The sequence below is a fragment of the Capricornis sumatraensis genome, chromosome 10, assembly GCF_032405125.1.
Source record: "Capricornis sumatraensis isolate serow.1 chromosome 10, serow.2, whole genome shotgun sequence".
In the NCBI taxonomy this organism is placed as follows: domain Eukaryota; kingdom Metazoa; phylum Chordata; class Mammalia; order Artiodactyla; family Bovidae; genus Capricornis; species Capricornis sumatraensis.
Window position 1 is genome coordinate 98,617,100 of NC_091078.1, and position 2,815 is coordinate 98,619,914.

General features: G+C 43.5%; 1 protein-coding gene across 1 annotated transcript; it reads right to left on the reverse strand.

The window, feature by feature from the left end:
* Window positions 1-688: 688 nt before the first annotated feature.
* Window positions 689-1,946, reverse strand: CCR3 (C-C motif chemokine receptor 3). Its single transcript, XM_068982610.1, has one exon. The coding sequence runs from the start codon at window positions 1,944-1,946 to the stop codon at window positions 870-872; it is 1,077 nt and encodes a 358-aa protein (XP_068838711.1). The 3' UTR covers window positions 689-869.
* Between the last annotated feature and the right edge of the window lie 869 nt (window positions 1,947-2,815).

Sequence of the window (2,815 nt, forward strand, 5' to 3'; positions counted from 1 at the left end):
TCTCAGGGCTGTGAGAAGTTTCTATGAGCAGGACCTTTATTCTCTGTACTGCTGCTGCTGCTGCTAAGTCGCTTCAGTCGTGTCCGACTCTGTGCGACCCTATAGACGGCAGCCCACCAGGCTACCCCATCCCTGGGATTCTTCAGGCAAGAACACTGGAATGGGTTGCCATTTCCTTCTCCAATGCATGTAAGTGAAAAGTGAAAGTGGTGTCCAACTCTTAGCGACCCAGTGGACTGCAGCCCACCAGGCTCCTCCATCCATGGAATTTTCCAGGCAAGAGTACTGGAGTGGGTTATTCTCTGTACTGAAAATGTCAAATTCCTCTTCTTCTATTCTCCCCCCTGCCTTCGATCTTTCCCAGTGTCAGAGCCTTTTCCAATGAGTTGGCTCTTGGCATCAGGTGGCCAAAGTGTTAGCATTTTAGCTTGAGCATCAGTCCTTGCAATAAACTGATTTATTACATTGTAATAATAAGAAATGTAATTGATTTATTAATATTTCATTTATGTTTATTATGTTTCATTTATATCAATAACTGGCTGAAGTTAAGGTTTAAGATATAAAAAGCTTGACTAGTTTGTAGCTGCATATAGTAACCATCTAACATTCAGGTGCATTAAAATTATGTGACTCGAGTAAATCAAGCAAAGCTCTGCCTTTCAGGGTTCATGATAAGTCATTGCCCAGCTGTTGACATTTGGTAATGACCTTGGGGTCCATAGATACACCGTCACCATTGTGTATATATTTTAATGACTTCAAGAGCTGTAGCCATTGTGCTGGAAGTTCAGAGGACTGCTGAAGAGGTCGATGTGTTGGCTTTGTCTGGTCTGTGCATCTTCTTTAGGCAATGTTCTGCATCTGATCTAAAATACAGCAGAGAGTTCCTGCTCCCCTGTTGATGGGGAGACAGAGCTGGCTCTTTCCAATTTTTCACTAGGAAGAAATGGCATGAATTTGCCCAGGTAGATGGCCACATGTCTGTGGAAAAAGTGGCGGAGGTGCTTCCGGAACCTCTCACCAACGAAGGCATAGATCACGGGGTTGACACAGCAGTGCGTGTAGGCGATCACCTCGGTCACCAGCATGGCCAGGTCCAGCTGTCTGCTCTGCTCACAATCGGTCTCCAAGTGCATTTGAAAAGCAAGGAGTAGGACAATCAGATTGTAGGGTGTCCAGAAAATAAAGAAGACCACCATAATGACAAAAATGAGTCGAATGGCTTTGTATTTTTTTCTGCTGGGGCATCTCAGCAGTGTCTTAATAATTCCTGAATAGCAGACGGCCATAACGAGCAGAGGCAGAGCGAGACCCAGGATATTCATTCTCAGAGCATGGAATTGCTTCCAGGCATTTACATTATTCTCTGGGTAAAGAGGACTGCAGATAGTCAGTCCAGCCTCCTCTTGGGTCTCATGAAAGAAAAATTCAGGGAGGGCTGCTAGCCCTGCCAGGCCCCAGGTGAAGATGCTGGTAACGATACCAAAAGTGACTGTCCGGGCTCGAAGGGCAAACACGGCGTGGACGATGGCCAGATACCGGTCTATGGTCAAGAGGATGATGAAGAAGATCTCGCTGTACAAGCCCATGTAATAGAGCCCGGAGAGCAACTTACACATGTGGTGGCCAAAAACCCACTCTTTCCACCTAACATAGTGAATCCAGAATGGCAGCGTGACTAGGAAGAGCACATCAGAAATGGCCAAGTTGAGCAGGTAGATGTTGGTCATAATACAGAGCCTCTTGTATTTTGTGAGGATCACCACCACCACTACATTGCCCAGCAGACCAATCATGAACACCAGGGAGTACAGTGGCGGCAGGAACTGGGCCGCCAGCTCCTTGACATTGCTTTTCTCGCATGGCAGTGCCCCCTCGTAGTCGTAGGGTGTGGTCCCAGCAACTTCACCCACAGTTTCAATCCCATCAACTGAGGTTGCCATTTTCCTTGTTCCTGTGATAGAAGAAGGCAGAAGTAACCCCAGTTAACGATGATCACTCCTTGTGACCCACACCAGTCAGTTTATTCACTTACCCCCTAAAACCACGTGGAATAAATAGCCTATACATTCTTCAGCATATATTTCCAAAGGTGTATCAGATATGCCACGGGGCAGGGGGAAGTGTCAGGAGTGAAAGATGCAGTGTTTTGAGAGTCAGCATGATCCATCCTGGGAAAAGAGACAAACATTGTGGATGGTAGTGAAGAGTGGAGATGTTGATCCTGAAAGCATTTGGAAGAAGAAATACAAAACAGGAAGAGATAGGTTGGGTAATGATAACAATAATCTTATAATAATTATATTATCACTGTATTTTTAAATTGTTTTTTATGTTTTATAGTTTATATATGGCCTTGAAAATCATCCATTTAAAAACCAAATGCTAATAATAGTGATTATTATCCTTAGGAATAACTACCCATTTCCATGGCTCCATAAGATAAAATGCAAAATTTTAAAATACAGTAATGGGGAAATTGAACCTTGAAGAAATTTAATAATGAGTCTAAAATCCTTTAGTAAGCAATTTCAAAAGTCCAGGCCAGATCTTCTGTATCTATGCTCAATTCTCTCATCACTGGATTCAAGTACAGTGATTTTTAACTTATAATAATTATTATAATAATGAGCTTTTGTAGTAGTTATTAACTGTTGTAACAATTATAAGCAGCAACCCCTCTTCCTGTTCCTGACAATGCTGACATAAGCCAGTCATGTGCCCACAACAGACCCCTTAGAGCTTCTCCCTCGTAAAGGGGCTGAGCATGTGCCAATGGGACTGCTTCTTAGATTTTGGATTTTTAAGACCA